The 18,037-nt window shown below is 36.7% G+C and overlaps 3 protein-coding genes across 3 annotated transcripts; 1 reads left to right on the top strand and 2 right to left on the bottom strand.

Moving 5' to 3' along the window:
* Positions 1–4,237: 4,237 nt before the first annotated feature.
* On the bottom strand, positions 4,238–5,170 carry LOC105712996 (olfactory receptor 5W2). Its single transcript, XM_021676290.2, has one exon. It carries the CDS (start codon positions 5,168–5,170, stop codon positions 4,238–4,240), a length of 933 nt encoding a protein of 310 aa, XP_021531965.2.
* Positions 5,171–7,280: 2,110 nt separating this feature from the next.
* On the top strand, positions 7,281–8,221 carry LOC135270190 (olfactory receptor 8K3-like). The gene is given in 2 exon segments (XM_064365525.1): positions 7,281–7,641; positions 7,644–8,221. Coding segments are annotated over 2 exon segments (939 nt in total).
* A 2,614-nt stretch (positions 8,222–10,835) lies between these two features.
* Positions 10,836–11,759, bottom strand: LOC135270189 (olfactory receptor 9G19-like). The gene has a single exon (XM_064365524.1). The coding sequence runs from the start codon at positions 11,757–11,759 to the stop codon at positions 10,836–10,838; it is 924 nt and encodes a 307-aa protein (XP_064221594.1).
* Positions 11,760–18,037: the final 6,278 nt, after the last annotated feature.

Raw genomic sequence — 18,037 nt, 5'->3', positions numbered from 1 at the left:
TAGAAGCAAGGAAGCACATTTTTAGTAACATAGAGAATAATTATTTAATAAAATATTTTATGAGGGTTGTGTGCTTTATTAGTTTTACAAGCATAACTTGAAAATGTATCGTGTTCTAGAAACTGCTAGAGACTTAAAAAGTGGCTATGAAATCCTGCAGTTGCCTACAATCTGGTAGTAAATACCCTTTGGTTTTTGGAAAACATTAAAATATGTATACATTTTAAAGTATGCATGTATATACACACGTATCTACATATGTGTGTATATATATACACATTTTAAAGTAAATATCAAGTAAACTGTCAGAAACGAGAAGATTACTGTATCTAAAAGCCAGAACATAAATTAGAACACACCAGCAATTCAGAGACTGTCCCTGCACCCTAACATAAATCGGCACCCAATGTGATAGTTCAGTTTTGTATTTTCAAAAACCATTTAGAAATAAAATAATTGAATTTGTATTCTTCTATGCCTGGATTATTTCACTCATTTTATGTCATTCCTCCATACTGTTGCATGTAGTGGTAGTTTCTCCATTTTCATTGTTGTGTAACCTCCTAATAAACAAACTGTATGTTATTCAACAAATTCCAGATAATGTTGCTGTGATTATTTTTGTACAGTCTTTAGATAGACATATTTACTCAATTCTATTGGGTATCAAACAAGGAACAAAACATTGGAATCATAAGGTATGCATGTGTCCAGCTATAGTAAATGCCGCCAACTAGTTTTCCAGAGGTTGCCAATCTGACTTTTACTAGCCATGTGTACAAGCTATGGTTGGTTGTTCCACATCCTTGACAATACCTGACTTTAATATTGTCAGTCATATTTATTTTGGTCGATTTTTAGGTGAGTCATAGTACTGCACTAAGATTTTAGTTTTTATTTCCCAGAATACTAATAGTTATATAACCACTTCTGTGATGTGTCTATGAAAGTCTGAATGCAAAATGGAAGGTCATTTAAAGGGACTATGCTCCTTTTCCGTATCTCACTTTTCACAATTCTCACACTCTAGCTAATACCATTGTCATTGCCATTTCAGGTCAAGTGAGTCTGGAGACACTGGTGGTCCTTTTGTGTAAAGATGAAGCCACTCATCATGTTTGTATTTGTTTGTTTGTTTTAATATACTGCATCTCCAATAGAGGAAACAGGTTTACATGTCAGTAGACTCATAGATACAGAGAGGAAAAAATACGGCAACTGAAAAGAGTCTTATAAATAAACTAGCATGAGGCTTTTTATTAATGAGGGGTGATGGGACGGGACTCATTGCTGTGAGGAAGAGTCTTATTAAATACCATGGTAATTTAAAGATGCATCAGGTGTCTAGTTCATAACATGATTCTAGAGAGAGATTTGAGGGAGGTTAAAAGTCACTGCCTCTGGTTTCAACATAGGACCTCCCACTTTCTGCCTCATTGAGCATCACTACTGCTCTATTTTAACAAGTGTAGTTATACAACCTATCACCATTATGTATCTGTCTGTTCATTGCATTACATGTATATGCAAATCTACCATTGTATTTCATTATTATGTTTAATTATTTCGGTGTCAAGGCTGAAGGAACGGATTCAAGATATAGAAATGTTCTTGTGTTAACCCACTACACAAAGTCATTGGTAATATCATATTTGGACAATACTACTTTTCATCGGTCACTGGTGACTCTGTCATTAGAGAGTGATTTAGAGAGATAGAGAGTGGAAGGAAGTGGTGGGAATTGAGTTGGACAGGCTAGAATGAATCAAAGCCTTTTAAGAAATATTTTACCTATTTCTGTTGACTCCCAAGATGGAAGGGTTAGTTCAGGCTATCTGGCCCAAATCTTTATTTAAGTTATGAATCTTCTAAGCAATATTCCCAATAAGTGATTTGTCAACCTTTAATTGTAAATAAAAATCAGAGAAATAAAGATTGCAATTAATTAATTTGATTTCTTCATTTTTAGACACCATTTATTGAGCTTAATATCCTGCCTTTGTTGAGGTTGAAATTTCCTTCTCTTTAGACGTCACTCATTATATATGATTAAAGTAGCTAATAGGCAGATCAAATCAACTTTTTCAAGACATAACTGTCATATGTTATGTGGAAGGAGGTGACGAGTTTATATCTTAGCACCAATTTACTGACCTTCCAAACTGTCTGGACTTAATAATATTTCAATAGAGTTTCCCACCCTGCTGCTGCTCATAGAAAAGGTTAACAGAAGAGTATGAGTAAATTGCAAATATGTGGCCACAACCATGTTGTCTCAACACGTTTCTTGTAGGGTTTTAACATTATAAACTTGAGCAGAGCTGAATGAAAGTAGTTTAACATGAAGAAAGCACCCGCATGAATGCTTGTAACTGCCTATATAATTAATATGCCTGTCTTTGTAGACTTATCACCTCAGTATCTATAACACCCATTTCATTTTCTTGGAGCTAAATGATGAGAAAACATAAACACATAGAGGAGAACAACACACACTGAGGTCTTTCGGAGGGTGGAGGACGGGAGGAGGAAGAGGATTTGGAAAAAATAACTAATGGGTACTAAGCTTTTTACCTGGGTTCAGAAATAATCTGTACAACAATCACCCATGACATAATCTTACCTATGTAACAAACCTACACTTGTACGCCTGAACTTAAATATTTTTTAAAAACCTATAAAATATATATTCAAAGCACACATTATGCCCTCAGTTAACTATACTTAGATAACTCACAAATATTAAAAAATATTATACCGTGTATTGATTTTTATTATTTATTTATTTTTTCCATTTGGTGACCCAGAAACCATGCAGATGCTTTGGTTGGGAAGACAGACATGCAGTCTTTGAGTAAAGAATGCTCGCAGTCTCACACTGGAGGCTACGGTTCAATAAAAAGATGGATACACAGAATAGTACCTTTGGGAGAGTATTATTTATGAACCACAAGAGAGACATTTAAACAGGACTAGAAAGAGGAAGAAAGGAAGAGAAGCAGAGTGGAAATGAATGAATCGAGAAAATCAGCTCAACTAGATTTTACTGGGTGTATCACTTTGTCCTTCAATTCAATTCTTTCCTCTTGCCCTGTCTACCTCAGGATCTCTAATTTTCAGCCTCTCCATCTAGAATTCTTTCTTCTCTCCTCTCACCCATTGTATCTCCACTCACTTTTATATCTAAAACCAAATGTCCTCATTTCAAAGAATCTTCTTCTATGTACTCCAGTTAGACATTTTGTTTATGCTTAAAGTATCCTGCCTTTTGACTTCATGGCATTTTATAGTTTATTATGAATTATTTGTTAGTTTTCTTAATTAATGTTTCTAGTTTTCACTACATTCTATGGCTCATTAGCACAGAAAACAGTGGATTCAGTATGAAATGCAAAGTACACAGCAGTGTGAAAGGCATGTACTAAACACTCAATAGCTCTTAGAAAAAATACTGCCAATCAAGCCTGAAATCCCAGCAGTTAGGGAGGCCAAGGGGGTGGATCACCTGAGGTCAGGAGTTCGAGGCCAGCCTGGCAAACATGGTGAAACCCTGTCTGTACTGAAAATATAAACATTAGCAGACATGGTGGCAGGTGCCTGTAATCCCAGCTACTCAGGAGACTGAAGTAGGAGAATCACTTGAACCAGGGAGGCGGAGATTGTAGTGAGCTGAAATCGCAACACTGCACTCCAGCCTGGGTGACATAGCGAGACTCCATCTCAGAAAAAAAAAAAAAAGAAAGAAAAATTACTGTCTGAAATATATATTAAACAAATGAAAATTTGCCCCACTAACTCAAAGACTGGAGCATTTTTCAAAAACAGATATTACCTTACCTAAATTGAAAACACATAAAGAAATATGGCATATTTAAAGAAACATGGTATATTTATTTAGTTTTTTTCTTCCTCCAAGAGTTTATTTCTGGTAAAAGACAAACCAATTAGTTTTTCCACAAGGAGAATCTGCTTCTAAATAATTTGAAAATCTTGATATGTATTATATATTAAAAAAGACACACAAAAATAACAGAAAAGTGGGAATAACAGATTAGTCTATGCGATATTTCTTTATGTGTTTTCTATTTAGATAAGGTAGAATTGCTAGGTGATGGCTTAGTAAAATATGTACTATATTAAATTAAGTTATTTGAGACAACTTTGTGTTATAATATATAATTTCAAGAAAACACTAATTTGCATTTTTGTGTGTATAAATACATATTTGACTATTTTCTTAAAATAAAATTTTATTTTTCAGTTTTTTCAGGGCCTCTTTCACATCCTTGTTCCTCAGGCTATAAATCAGGGGGTTCAACATGGGAACCACGAGGGTGTAAAACAATGAGGTCATTTTGTCTTGTTCTAGAGAGTAGCAAGAACTTGGCCGGAAATACATAAAAAGCATAGTTCCCTGGAAAATTGCAACCGCAGATAAGTGGGAAATGCATGTAGAGAAAGCTTTGAACCTCCCCTCAGCAGAGTGCATCTCCAGGACCGATAGGATGATATAAAAATAAGAGATGAGAACTCCTGAAATGGTGCTCAGTTCAATAAAACCAAAGACAACGAATATCACTAACTCATTGACCTGTGTATCTGAGCAAGAGAGTAATAGGAGAGGAGGGATATCACAGAAGAAATGATTAATCTCATTAGATCCACAGAAGCACAGGCGGAATGCCAATGTAGTATGTATCAAAGCATCTGTGATTCCCACCAGATAAACCCCAGACAAGAGTAGATAGCACACTCTGCTGGACATATTGGCTGTATAGAGCAGGGGGTTGCTGATGGCCTTGTACCGATCAAAGGCCATCACTGCCAGCAGTAGACACTCAGAATCTGCAAAGATACAGAAGACCAAGAATTGCAGAGCACAGCCGTAGAAGGAAACTGACTTGTTCTTGGCAAGTAGATCTACCAGCATCTTGGGCCCAATTGCAGTGGAATAGCAGAGATCACAGAAAGACAGATGACTGAGGAAGAAGTACATTGGTGTGTGAAGTTGGTAATCCATTCTAATTAAAATTATCATTCCAAGATTTGCTGAGAAATTAATGACATAAACAGATAAGAATATGGCAAATAGGGTCACTTTCATCTCTGGGTTATTGGTAATTCCCAGGAGAAAAAATTCAGTTAAGGAGGAGCAATTTTCCTGGTTCATTCTTCCTTGTTCTTGTTTCAAACTGTTACAGAAGTCATTATCAGAATGACAGATTCGAGTTTGACTTTCCCAGATATCCAAAAGAAAAAAAAATGTATCTGTAAAGCAGAACAAGATTTGTTTATGTAAATTATCTTCTTTTCCCTCAAAAAATACCCCAGGTGAGTGTCACTTTTAAAGAGGCATTACTAGATGAAACAACAACAACAAAACAACAACGTGTCTAGCAAAGGAAGTTGATCAACTTTGACTCTAAATTTATATGCAGTTTCTGAGACATATCATTTGTCTTTGCTTCTATTGCACAATCTCAGGCAGTTAATTTGATTAAGCTGAAAGCTCAGTACAGATCCAAGAGGATGTAAAAGAAAAACCAAACTTAGAGTAACAAGGCCAGAAAATACAGGATTAAACATCTCATATAGTTGACAAAAAAGCATCACATTTATTACATTATTTGGAAATACATGGTTTTTCTGTCACTGACAGTGATATTATACGTAAGTTAATAAACAAAAAATTATAATGATACTATTTTTTATGTGGTGTCTTTGGTGTTTACCGAAAAGGAAAAACGTTTTACTTAACTGTTACTCGTTATCACTGGCTTGTCACAACATTTATAATCCATTTGGATGACTTACCTGGTTCCAAAGGACAAAAGCCAAATGTAAGTGGCAAAAGAAGCATGAACGACAGACTATTTACATTTGCTTATAATTGACTTTTTAATTAAAATCAAAATGTGAAGAAGAACAATAATTGTTTCTGAGATGTACAGGCTTCTGTTCCTTGTGTTATATGTGCATTTACTTTTGTGTGGGCATGCGTGTGTCTGTGCATGTGTCTGTTACATAAAAATTGAAATGTGGGGTGAGTCTGATTGTATTTCTTCTACACTTAAATATTATGGCATGTGGTCCATATGGACTTGAATTTTCATAAATTATTATCTCTAATATGTTATCTCTATTATCATTTGAGTTAATCTACAACCAATCTTAAATTTACATGTACAATAATATCACTTGCACAGTAATGATTTCTTATGAATGTTGATTAAAACGTAAAAGGGTAAAATCTATACTATCTTCTTAGAAATGACAAGCAACAAGGTTAGTCAAATTCACACAGATCCAATAAGAAAATATCATTGTTTTGGCCATTAGATTGCAGAGGTGCTTCAACTGAGTAAGCATCTATAAAATCATTCATTTGTAAATTCCTCAATACGTGATTCCTCATTCTTCAAAATTATTTTTTTCCTCTGTTCTTTAAATTGGCCATTCAGAAGCCTACCTGAGATGAGCAAGTCTTTCTGTCCTTACCTCTTGTATGTGAACGATAGGCAGATCACATTTTATTTTTACCTGGTGACTGTTGGGACTTAAATCTCTCAAGCCTCTGCCTTTATCCTTTATGGTATTCAAACATAATTAATTAGATTCCTAGTTTGGCATTTTCCCCCGTGAATGCTGCAATGGATTTAGCAAAGGCTGAACTTTTAATTTTTAAAGCTTATCACCAAATTGACCAATGTTAGAAATTGATCAGAATTCATTTAACAGTATGCTTCATGGTTATCTTGAAATAAGACATCTAATAAAACTTGAATAGACTGTCTACTTAATGGCTTGTGTGTCCTTTTCATTGTCCATCCTGTTTCTTCTGCTTCTGAAATTCTCCTTCACCTCCCATTTAAAAATATGACAATCTTACATGATGCTTTTTTTCATCGATCATTGTCTAAATACTTTTCCCTAACTACATTGACAACTACCCTCTTTTCAATTATTTTATGGCTGTGCAACATCCATCATACTGAAAATACTTTTTCTTAATTTATATTTCATTTGTCTGTTGGCATATGTGTCTCTGTACATTCCCACAATCTGTAGCACAGACATTTGCATGAGTAATGTGTGTTTTTATATTTAAACGTTTTTATTTGTGAGAGATATGTTTGTTTTTAAACGTCGAAAATTGTGACATTTAGATATATCTTACTTACGTTAGCTTTACATACTAAAAAATTTCTTAGGTGATAATAGAGAAAAGCTGCTGACTATGTTGATGTCTCTATCCAGAATAGGTTTTCTGATGAACCTGGATGGAAAACCACAATCTAACAGTGGTGAATGAATTCATTCTCATGGGAATCACGGATATTCCTGAGCTGCAGGCACCATTATTTGCATTGTTCCTCATGATCTATGTGATCTCAGTGATGGGCAATTTGGGCATGATCATCCTCACCAAGTTGGACTCCAGGCTGCAAACCCCTATGTACTTTTTTCTCAGACACCTGGCTGTCACGGATCTTGGTTATTCAACAACCGTGGGACCCAAAATGTTAGTAAATTTTGTTGTGGATAAGAATACAATATCCTATTATTTTTGTGCAACACAGCTGGCTTTCTTTATTGTGTTCATTAGTAGTGAACTTTTTATTCTCTCAGTGATGTCCTATGACCGTATGTGGCCATCTGTAACCCTCTGCTATACACGGTAATCATGTCAGAAAGGGTATGTCAGGTGCTTGTGGTAATCCCCTATCTCTACTGCACATTCATTTCTCTTCTAGTCACCATAAAGCTTTTTACTCTATCCTTCTGTGGCTACAATGTCATTAGTCATTTCTACTGTGACGGTCTCCCCTTATTACCTTTACTTTGTTCAAATACTCATGAAATTGAATTGATAATTCTGATCTTTGCAGCTTTTGATTTAATTTCATCTCTTCTGATAGTCCTTGTGTCTTACCTGCTCATCCTTGTAGCCATTCTTAGGATGAATTCTGCTGAGGGCAGACACAAGGCATTTTCCACCTGTGGAGCTCACCTGACAGTGGTCCTAGTGTTCTATGGGACTTTGCTTTTCATGTATGTGCAGCCCAAGTCTAGTCAATCCTCCGACACTGATAAAGTGGCTTCCATATTTTACACCCTGGTTATCCCCATGTTGAATCCCTTGATTTATAGTTTAAGGAACAAAGATGTAAAATATGCACTACAAAGGACATGGAATAACTTATGTAATATTATTATTTAAACTTTGTACAATATGGTGCCTATAAATTAGGTTATCGGCATCAGTTTTTGCTCTGTATACTTCTAGAAAACATAGTAAGTGTAACTGATTCAACATATATTTACATATGTATTAAACATGATAGACTCTTCTAATTGCTATAAGTAGATTAATAAACATAACAGTATAAATATTTGCCTTCCTTGATGATAGGTGAATTATATTCACAGTAAGCCCATCTTACATAACAGTAGAATGTGCTAGATGGATATAGACAAAGAAGAAAGGGAGACAAGGAAAGCTATTATGCTTGGTTTGAGTAGGGAACAGTGGCAATTACAGGAGGGAGGGGCAAGGATACTAGTGTTTTTATCAGCTATTGTAATTCATTTGCACTGTGTGTTTCTGTATGTTTCTGTTTTGTGTGTTTGTGTATGTTGGCACTTTCCTTCTGTTTTAGCCTTCATATTTTTACTTGTATATTTTGACATTGCATTTAATACTGGTTTTTTACATGATATGTATGTGATGATTTTAAGTCTTATGAATGTGCTTGAATAATAACTATTCCAAATATTAGGATCCCACTCATTCTTTATCAGTGCCTTTATTTACACATGTAAGTCTGTTAGTTGAACATCCTTTGTAGCTCAATAATCTGTAAATTCTGATTAGCACCTCAATTTGTTTCTGTCAGTCCATTCTTTTTACATAAGTAGATATATAAATTATGATTAAGTTTAGAAGACATTGGTAGAAACTATCAGGTTTATACCTTTCCTCTAGTTGCTCTTGTTTAATAAATGCCATTTTCATGAATTTTCCCTTATTTATCTAAAAAAGTAACAACCTGTGCTTGAGGAGACAGTCTGTCCTTTATAGGAGCTCAAGTGCTGAGCTGTGATCTCCGTTTTTTATTTAGAGCTGCTGGGAAGGTACATTTAAGTCTGCTGCAGCAGAACTCATAAACCCCCTTTTTTTTTCCCGAGGTGCTCTGTTCTGAGTAGTTAGGGCTTTATTTATCAGTTTCCATTGTTCTGCTGCCTTTTCATCAGGGCTGCCCTGCCCAGCGAGGAGGCAGCCTAGTCACTGTCTGCCTGCAGAGGCTTTGCTGAGATGCTGTGGGCTCCACCCAGATGCCGTGTGAATTTCCCTGCAGTCCTGTTTATACGGGTGTAGTTAGGACTGCCTCGACAAAGCTGGCCCACCTCTGTAATGGTGGAGTCTTTCTGTAGTGGCGGGTTGCCTCAGCAACGGTGGGCTGCCTCAGCAATGGCGGCCTACCTCCATAGTGGTGGAGTGCCTCGGTAATGGCAGACACCCCTCCCCCACAGAGCTGGACCTTCCCGTGTTCAGCTGTGCTTGCTGTGAAATTCTCAACCCAGAGCATTTACAATTGCTGTTTTTTTGTGGGGGTGGGACCAGCCGAGCCTGAGCACCTGGCTCCCTGCCTCAGAGCCTTCTTTTTCAGTTGAGCGGTTGACTCTCTCCCAGGTGTTCCAGTCTCCCATTGAAAAGGTGCCAGGATCTGTGTGATTTCCTGTGTGGCAACCCACTGCACCGGCTGAAAAAGCGGCACTGAGATTTGTGGCATTTTTTTTGCCCGGGAATCTCCTGGCCTGGCTCCCTGTTTCAGTCTCCTTTTCAATCAGATGAATGGGTGACTCTGCCTTCCTGGAGCTCCAATTGTAAGCTAAAATGTTGCCCGGACCTGTGTATTTTGTATGGAGAACCACCGCCCCAGGGCACCGGCAAAGCAGCCATGCTGGGCAAAGCAGCTGCGCCAGCCAAACCAGCCACGCTGGTGACCCGTGGGGCTCCTCCACCTGGGAATCTCCTGGTCTGTGGGCAATAAAAATCCATCTGGAAATGCGGCGTCCACTCACCCTCTGCACTTTCACGGGGAGCTGCAATCCTGAGCTGCTCCTAATCGACCATCTTGAATCTTCCTCCCCAACATTTTTCAAATCAGAAGCTTGCAGCTCAGATGTTATCACTTGGTTAATGAAAGGCTATAGCATTTGCTTTAATGAGCATATTTACAAAATTAATTAAAATTAAAAAATTTATGACAAATAGTTGTAGCCATTTCATCTGTCTTTGCTTTGACATTTCTCATCTTTCTGTTCAGCTGCATTTATTTTCTAACATGTCCTACCTCTTTGTATCAAAATAATCTTAACATTCCTTATGCCTCTATCAAAAAGGAAGCTTTTTGAGTACTTGACTAGAAGGATTTGGGGTGTATTCCCCAAATATTAATGATCCATATTATGTTTTCTTTTCTTCTCCATAATACTCTCTATGTAGGAAAAACATTAGGGGAAAAAACAAAGTAAAATATAATTTTACTTTAGGATGCCAGAAGTATTACTCTTTCATTTTGCATTAATCGAAGATACTGATATTTAAAAACTGTATTAATATCGAATGGAATCTACAATTCTGTAGTATATATTATAGTCTAATCTCAAAATCAAAACAAACAAACAAAAAATGCAAAGAAACAAAATTTTTCCTGTTGAATTTTGTTCAATGGTAAAAAAGATACAAAAATCCAGTTCCGCAACCTCTCTGAGCAGTTTGTTATCACTTAGCACTGATTTGAGAACTTTATGTCAATTCAGACTTTGGATTATGCTGACTTGAAGAATTTTTTCAGAGCTTCTTTCACGTCTTTATTTCTCAGACTGTAGATCAAGGGGTTCAACATGGGAAACAGCACAGTATAAAAGGTAGAAACTATTTTGTCCCTCTCGAGGGAGTAGCTGGAACTTGGCCTAGAGTAGATGTAAAGAATGGAGCCATAGTACAAAGTAACAGAGATCAGGTGGGAGGAGCATGTGGAGAAGGCTTTGAGGCGGCCCTGGGTGGAGCGTATCCTCCGGATGGTGGCGATGATGGAGAGGTAAGAGGCCAGGATGAACACTATAGGGGAGATGACATTGGAGGCCAGCAGGAAGCACAGCACAGCCTGGTAGCTCTCTCTCACATTGCATGCCAGCTTCACCAGAGGTGGGACATCACAGAAAAAGTCATCAATAACATTGTCACCACAAAAATCCAATGTGAATGTATTGCTGGTTAATATTATTGCATTGACAAAACCACCAGCATAGGAATATAAAACCAAACAGATGCACAATCTCCTTGGCATGGCCTGAGCATAAAGCAGGGGCTTGGAGATGGCCACGTAGCGGTCATAAGCCATGGCAGCCAGCAGGTAGCACTCACTATAGGCAAGCCCAGCAGAGAAGAAAAATTGACACAGGCAGCCAGCAAAGGAGATTCTTTTGTCTTCAGAGATGCAGGTCACTAGGATCTTTGGGGTGTAGACAGAGGAGTACCAGAGATCCAGAAACGACAGATTTCCAATGAAAAAATACATGGGTGTTTGGAGACGGGAGTCATTACAAATCAACACCATGAGGGTGATATTTCCTACCACAGTCAGAGAGTACACACCCAGGAACACCACAAATAGTCCCAGCTGCATCCCTCGATCTGTGGTGAAGCCCAGCAGGATGAACTCAGTCACTGTGTGATTGCTCCTCTCCATGGCTTATGGATACTGCACCTACAAATAGAGTAGAAAAGAGTTTAATTGCCTCAACCAATACCAAATGACGGCATTTTCTATGCTAAGCACCTGACATGTCATCAACACTAAGGAAGAATTTTGGCTACTTTGGGCAGGTGGTGGGAGTTTTCTGAGCTTCACTATATTTCTTGTGATAAAATGCATTTAATAACAGGAAAGCCTTAATGCTATTAATATGGTTATTAATTTTACTTGAAGAACAAAATTTTTATTGAGTCTCATGTGCTGTTCCAGACAGTGGGATATAGCAGTGAAGATGACAGGCTGACTCCTATCCTACTGAGCTTTTATTCTAGAAGAGATAGATATGTAAAAAACAAATAAGTACAGTGTCAATTAATGTTCAATGCTAATAAGAAAATAAAACTAGATGATGGGATAAAAACAAACTAGGAAGAGTTAATCAAATTTAGACCCAGGGAGAAAAAAATCCTTTTCCTATTCCCAGCTGTGGATGGACAAATTGTTCAGTGCCTGTGAGATCTGGGAAGATTCCTATGGTTTAGAAGATGGTAACGATGTATTTTTCCACAATCACAGAAAAAATTATCCTCTCAGTTACTCTGCAGGAGTCTATGGTACATTTATCTTAAATCTCAGGGAAGGAATCAGATTGAGAATCAAGGTGAAGCTTGGGTAAAAATCAATGAATTTATCTGTTTCTGCCAAGTAAAAAAATGTGTGATGTCTTTATGGTCTTTAGCGTATAAAATGTTGAGACTCAGCATTATTTCTTGGTCTCTGTAAGTAGTCATGGACATAAAATGTAGCACATATACACCGTGGAATACTATGCAGCCATAAAAAATGATGAGTTTGTGTTCTTTGCAGGGACATGGATGAACTTGGAAACCATCATTCTCAGAAAGCTGACACAAGAACAGAAAATCAAACACTGCATGTTCTCACTCATAGGTAGGTGTTGAATAATGAGAACATGTGGACACAGGGAGGGGAGCATCACACACAGAGGTCTGTGGGGGGCAACTAGGGGAGGGACAGTGGGGGCTGGGGAGTTGGGGAGGGATAACGTGGGGAGAAATGCCAGATATAGGTGATGGGGAGGAAGGCAGCAAACCATATTGCCATGTATGTACCTATGCAGCAATCCTGCATGTTCTTCACATGTACCCCAAAATCTAAAACACAATAAAAAAAGAGTTATTCCAAGTTGATATTATCTACAGAAATAGTTCTGAATGCTATTAAATTGGAAAAATCTTCTTGTAAAACAAACATTTAGAAATACTTCCTTTAGAATCTTGAAATAATATGTATAGTTAATGTAACCTAAGTATAAACATATGTATGTATGTATATGTAAACTATCTTGTCTAATGTAAAAGAGATATAAAAGAAAAATAATTCATAATACAATTATTACATGTAATAATTATAACATAGGATTCATTATAAAATAATTTGAATTTCCATATATAAATGCTTGATCACTTGGTGAGATATAGAGAGTAAAATCGACACATATAGAATCATCATAAATGTGTTGGTGACTCAAATATCAGGAGTCACATTTACATTGGTGATATTTTTCTGACAAGTTGGTCAAGTCTTGACAAAGTTCCAAATAAAATATATGACAATCTTTCTTTGGTTTTATTAAATTATTATATAGAAGAACCTTGCAAAATATAAGTTTTCTTTGTAGAGTGGATTTCAAACTCATGTAATTATAACAATCTTTCTAATGTACAAATATGCATTGAGAGTCTGGATGAAAGAAATGGAACATTTTTCTTTGCATAGGGCTGTCTGTATAAATGCAGGATGTATTCATACTTGTCTACTACATATTAAATATCCAGCAGTCCTCTGATCTTTGTGATCACAAAACATGCAACCACACACTTAAGAAATGCCCATCAATGATAGACTGGATAAAGAAAATGTGCCACATATACACCATGGAATACTATGCAGTCATAAAAAGAATGAGTTCATGTCTTTTTCAGGGACATGGATGAAACTGGAAGCCATCATTCTCAGCAAACTAACACATGAAAAGAAAACCAAACACCGCATGTTCTCACTCATAAGTGGGAGTTGAATAATGAGAACACATGGACACAGGGAGGGGAACATCACACACTGGGGCCTGTTGGGAGGTGGGGGGCCAAGAGGAGGGAGATCATTAGGACAAATACCTAAGCATGCAGGATTTAAACCTAGATGATGGATTGATAAGTGCAGCAAACCATCATGGCACATGTATACCTATATAACAAACCTGCACCTTCTCCACATGTATCCCAGAACTTAAGAGTAAAATAACAATAAAAATAAAGAAAAATAAAAACCAGCAGCCATGAGCACACATGATGCACAAGTTTTGGTAACTAAATACCATTTTTCCACTGAAAGGACCAAAAACTCCTTGAAGAAATGGCTAACCCAGGTTTGGATTAAGGAATGGAGAAGATGAGTCTGGGACATCTTGTGGCAGAAACTTATATTAAAAAATTATAGGGACATGTTAAAAGGACCCCGAAGCTAGCTTGAAGAACCTTCCATTGGATACATTTTAGACAATTTCATATCAAAAAGTATAATGACAATAATTGAATAAAACATATTGAATATAAAATAAAAAAGAACACTCTTTAAAAGATGTTATCATCTATGGAGACTCCACCCCAAAACTTTGCATTTTACTTTGTGAATCTTCATAGATTTTTCCAGGAATTATGTAAAGAAATACAAAATAATGAAAACATTCCGAAGTGGTCGAATTACCTGTGGCAATACAGCTGTCAACTTGCTTTTTATCACTGGGTTACTGGGGTGAAGTAGAGATAGAAGCCAGCAGGATAAACTCTGTGAGAGCACGGATTTTTGTTTCCTTTGCATGTTACATATCATACCTCCACTGCCTAGAATAGTACCTGGCATATAATAGACATACAATAAATATTTACAAAATAAACAAATGGGTAACCCTGACTCAAAAGAGAAACAAGTCAAGAGAATTGATTTTCTGGGTGTCCTCTAATGATGTCATTACACTCTAAAACCATTAAAGAATTGCTTGATATTCCACATGCATTTTGTGGCACAAGCAATCCCAGGTCATTTGTGTTTTTTGAAGACAGGTGCAGGGACAAACAAAGAAATCATTCCGTAATATAGTCAGCCTAACCAAATATTTGCTTTCCCAAATGGAGTGTCTGTGAAGAAAGTGTTTTTCATCTGAGCAACAGATTGCATGTCATATGTCATGACGTTTAGGAAGCATGCCTAAGATATCAGAGCTGACTGCTCACACTAGAGACAGATGGGATATCCTGGAAAAAGCATTTGTCTTTCAACGATTGAGGATTCAAGTCCTCCATCACTAGTCAACAATGTAAATTTCTTCACTTGTAAGATAGGGATGATTTATCACTTCTTAGTGTTGTTATAAAGGAGTTTACTTAAGTAAGGACTATGTACAATACCTAGCATGTGACAAACACTAAAGTAACAAGTGGTTCTCAAATTCTTTGCACCTAAGAATGCCCCAGTGTTTTTAACTCAGCAGGCTGCAGGTGAGCCCCCAAAAATCTGCTTTCATTAAAGCAGTCCAAGTGTTTGTAATGTGGATTGTCTGTAGATTATGTTGAGAAATGCTAAAACGAATATCAGTTGTATTTATAAAAGTTGTCAGAATCAAAATGAAATAACTCATGTTAGAAAAAAAAAAGTGACAAATATGGCTGGGCATGGTGGCTCATTCCTTTAATCCCAGCACTTTGGGAGGCTGAGGTGGGGGGGGCCTCTTGAGCCCAGGAGTTCATAAACAGTGTGGGCAACACAGTGTGACCATGTCTCTATAATACATACATACATAAGACATAATTTAAAAAGTGACAAAAAGAGCCAGAGAAGGCAATTAAGAAGGTTTCTCACGCTTGTATGACTGATAAAACTATCATGAAAGACTGCAAAAACCACATCCTCGCACAGAGGTCATCACAACCTTACACAAAAAGTATTTCTGCAAGGACATTTGCCCAGAAGCTGCCTGTCCAACTGGTATCTACCGGGCCATGCACCCCATCTGCTACTGCTGGGTGCCGGAGAACCTGGTAAAAGCACATGGTGAAGCAGATGAGGATTCTGCATGTTAATGGGTTTAATGGAGAGGATGCTGAAGAGGACCTGCAGGCTGCAAGGAGCAACAGTGATGAAATATATTATCTCTAGATGAGGGCTACAGTTTCTCATTTTCCTAGGTATGTCCTGTCTCAATTCGCATGCCGGAATTGCTTGGTTCTAGGAACTTTTAATAAGAATACTATTCTGTTGTCTGGCAGGGGAGGGGGCAGCGGGTCCCTACTACCTGACCTTGAACTATGATAAAAAAAAAAAAAAAAGAACTGAAATTTTTAATTGGTAAAATGTTTTATGACAACTTTCCAAAAAGGCATCTATATAAGAAATGACTAATTGACAATCTACTGTACCAAAATTTGGCATTTGAGCAAAATATGACAAGTCCTTAGTGAGCAACCTACTGTGTACTAGATGTTGTGCTAAACCCTTGAATCCTACTAATACCTTGCCTGCATATATCTCTGTGACTCTGTTCTGCAAGTAAATATAAGTATTAACATTTTTGATAAATAAAAATTCTCTGCATGTTTTAGCAAAACAAACAAAACAAAACAACAACAACAAAAACCAGGCATCACCCTTGTCATCTATCTTTGTAGCCAAGGATTATTACTTCAAAATAATCACATAATTCCCACTTTAAAAAAACACTTTTTTTTCCATTACCTCCTGAATATGCATATAGTTTACTGTGGCATTTGTATTCCCATGGCAACACTCTATCCTCAGATAAATCTACTTTTCTTTTAGATAGCCTCTCTGTGTTTGTTATTTAGGTTGACATATGTGGTGTCAGAATTAGAACCTGAAAAAGATAACGATTGAATGAAATTGGTGATTCTTGAACAGATGTGCAGTGATCACTGGAGGCTTTTGCACTTTACTTCCTTGGCACACTTTTCTGCCCTAATGAGTCTTCTCTTAGGCTGAGCCTGCCTCTTTCAGTAAAGGCTTTTTGATACCAGTTAGGATCTGTTTTTTATATAGTTACCTTAATAAGGGACCATGCATCCTTCCTGGGGTGATAAAAGACTTTTTGTCTTTTGTGGTAAATCTTTTTTGGTGTAAAGACACCTGTCTTTCTGGATTGAGTACTCTGGTTCTACAGAATTTACATTCTATCTAAGAGGCATGTCTTTTCTGGTGAATTCACTTTTGATCTCTGTGCCTAGTTTAATATTTTGTTTGATTCGTATGCTGAGCTTGAAATTTTTATGAACACTCTTATCTTGGTTTCTTTTGATTTGATTTGATTCTTTTCCTTTGTTTTTTTCTAAAATTATTCTGAAAGCAAAAATACATTCTAAATGGTGGGTGCAGAAAGGCCAATTAAAAGCCATTAGTGCAATTGCTACCATGTAAAACCCTGGTCTAAACTCCTGACATTTCCTGATAGTAATGGTAGGAATTTCTTTGCTCTCAAGAGATGAGTAAGAAACAGAATGGGTTTTTTAAACATAAAGGCATAACAGGTTTTTGAGACTCCAGTTAGCCAAATTTTATGACCCATACTTATGCATACTTTAAAATTGATAAGCAATGCTACATCAAGAAAAATTCAGAGCTCAAATGTTTGTTATTTAAACTGTTTGTAAAGACCTGCAACTGTCATGCTAACATTTAGAACCTTCTAAGTTCTCTCTCTCTCTCTCTCTTTTTTTTTTTCTTACTGCCCACTTTGAATTTGCTGACTTTTCTACTGGGGTTGACATAAAACTCACTGCTTATGGCATTCTAGTCAAGATTTTAAAAAAAGTCTTAAAGGGGTTTTAAATTAATAGCTTCACAAATTACAAGAGCTCCATGGTTACCAACAACCTAGGCATCATTAGAAAATGTAAATTTAGGTTTGCCTGACTAAAATTTGTTTATGGTGAAGACATAATTTATTGAAAAATTAGTAATCTATAAAAAGTACTTTATATATGCACACATATATATACACACACATATATATGTGCTAAACCCTTGAATCCTACTAATACCTTGCCTGCATATATCTCTGTGACTCTGTTCTGCAAGCAAATATAAGTATTAACATTTGTGATAAATAAAAATTGTCTGCATGTTTTAGCAAAACAAACAAACAAAACAAAACAACAACAACAAAAACCAGGCATCACCCT

This window comes from Aotus nancymaae, unplaced genomic scaffold, assembly GCF_030222135.1.
Source record: "Aotus nancymaae isolate 86718 unplaced genomic scaffold, 86718_ANA_hifiasm-v0.15.2.pri h1tg000059l, whole genome shotgun sequence".
NCBI classification, from domain to species: Eukaryota; Metazoa; Chordata; class Mammalia; order Primates; family Aotidae; genus Aotus; species Aotus nancymaae.
Note: the sequence above shows the minus strand (reverse complement) of the source record. Positions and strands in the feature narration are given on the sequence as shown.

Coding starts and splice junctions, on each gene's coding strand:
- LOC105712996 (XM_021676290.2), bottom strand. CDS start 5,170: ATGAACCAGGAAAATTGCTCCTCCTTAACTGAATTTTTTCTCCTGGGA.
- LOC135270189 (XM_064365524.1), bottom strand. CDS start 11,759: ATGGAGAGGAGCAATCACACAGTGACTGAGTTCATCCTGCTGGGCTTC.